At 51.9% G+C, this 1,934-nt stretch overlaps 1 protein-coding gene across 1 annotated transcript; it reads right to left on the bottom strand.

Moving 5' to 3' along the window:
• Positions 1-282: 282 nt before the first annotated feature.
• LOC114095090 (phosphoglycerate kinase 1-like) lies at positions 283-1,536 on the bottom strand. Its single transcript, XM_027938258.2, has one exon. It carries the CDS (start codon positions 1,534-1,536, stop codon positions 283-285), a length of 1,254 nt encoding a protein of 417 aa, XP_027794059.2.
• Between the last annotated feature and the right edge of the window lie 398 nt (positions 1,537-1,934).

Raw genomic sequence — 1,934 nt, 5'->3', positions numbered from 1 at the left:
AACTCACTTTAATGGGCAACTTAAGAATATATCCTCCCTATAAGGCACAGCAGTGAAGTCCAATGGTTCAAAGGAGATCTTGAAGAGGGTAGGCAAAGGCATGACACAGCTAAAGTGAACAAGTGCTTTCACTGATGTAAGGAGAAGTGGATAACACACTGCCTGCCCATTTCCTGGGTCTTGATATCTGGTAGTTTTTAACCAAAGTCAAGCTGAGATGTTAGAGCACTGAGTTAACCTAAAGGCTGAGGACAGAGAACAGGAGGAGGGGACTCTTGTCAGTTACACATTGCTGAGGGCCTCTACTCCTGGGAGGCTTTTACCTTCCAGGAGCTCCAGACTGGCACCCCCTCCAGTGCTCACATGGCTGACTTTGTCTTCAGTGTTCCATTTGGCACAGCAAGTAGCAGTGTCCCCGCCCCCTATAATGGTGACACTACCCTGGGAGGTGGCTTTCACGATTTCATCCATGAGGGCCTTGGTTCCCTTGGCAAAGGCTTCCCATTCAAAGACTCCCAAAGGACCATTCCAAATGATGAGCTTGGCTTCAGACACAACTTGAGCATTCTTTTTAATGCTCTCAGGGCCACAGTCCAAACCCATCCAGCCATCGGGGATGCCAGATTCTACAGTGGCACTTCCAGTGTTGGCATGCTCATCGAACTTGTCAGCCGTGATAAAGTCCACGGGAAAGGTAATCTTCACACCATTCTTTTCTGCTTTGGCCATGATCTCCTTGACAATCTTGGCTCCCTCTTCGTCGAAGAGGGAGGCACCAATCTCCATGTTGTGCAGTACCTTCAGGAAGGTAAAAGCCATCCCGCCCCCGATGATCATCTGGTTGACCTTGTCCAGCATATTTTTGATGAGCTGGATCTTGTCTGCCACTTTGGCTCCACCCAGGATAGCCAGAAAGGGTCTCTCTGGGTTTTCCAAGGCTTTGGCAAAGTACTCCAGCTCCTTCTTCATGAGGAACCCGGCTGCTTTCTGGGGCAGATTCACTCCCACCATGGAGCTGTGAGCCCTGTGTGCAGTGCCAAAAGCATCATTGACATAGACGTCCCCTAGCTTGGACAGTGACTGGCGAAAGGCTTCCACCTTCTCGGGCTCTGCCTTCACCTTGTTCCCAGAGGCATCCTGGCCCTTGCCTTCCTCCTCCAGGTGAAAGCGCAGGTTCTCCAGCAGGATCACTGAGCTGGCTTCGGGGCTGGCGCAGGCCTTCTCCACTTCTGGGCCCACACAGTCCTTGAGGAATGTCACATCCCTGCCCAGCAAAGATTTCAGCTCGCCAGCGACAGGCTCCAGGGAGTACTTCTTGGGCATGGGGACGCCATCCGGCCGGCCCAGGTGGCTCATCAGCACCACCGACTGGGCTCCATTGTCCAGGCAGAACTTGATGCTGGGGATGGCGGCCTTGATTCTCTGGTTGTTGGTAATCTGGTTCTTCTTCATGGGAACGTTGAAGTCCACTCTCATGATGACGCGCTTGCCTTTGACATCCAGTTTGTCCAAAGTCAGCTTCTTAGAAAGGGACATCTTGGCAGCAGGAAGGGCTAGTGGACACCTGGATGTGGGTGCTGAAGGATGGTCTTAGGTGGGCGGCTGGGAGGCTTGTTGGTGGGGCTGCCTAACACCTCCCCTCGGCCCGCCCCTTCCTGGGTCCGGAGTCTCCCACGTGGCAGCTGTGGGCACGGGGAAGGCAATGCGACCTGCCCATTGGTCCAGAGTCCTGCCAATCTGCGTTTGGAATGTGTTGCTAGTTGCCCCTTAGAAATGATTGGAAAAGGTAGTGAAGATGTAGTAGAGGTGTAGTCCCAGTTGGGGAAGTGAAGAAAATCACGTAAGAATGGTCTAGAAGACTTAAGGTCTTTTCAAATTCCCTTTGACAATTGCTCTTGTTCTTAAAGAAACAGAATGAACTAAATAATAACTAA

This window comes from Marmota flaviventris, chromosome 6 (assembly GCF_047511675.1).
Source record: "Marmota flaviventris isolate mMarFla1 chromosome 6, mMarFla1.hap1, whole genome shotgun sequence".
Taxonomy (NCBI): domain Eukaryota; kingdom Metazoa; phylum Chordata; class Mammalia; order Rodentia; family Sciuridae; genus Marmota; species Marmota flaviventris.
Note: the sequence above shows the minus strand (reverse complement) of the source record. Positions and strands in the feature narration are given on the sequence as shown.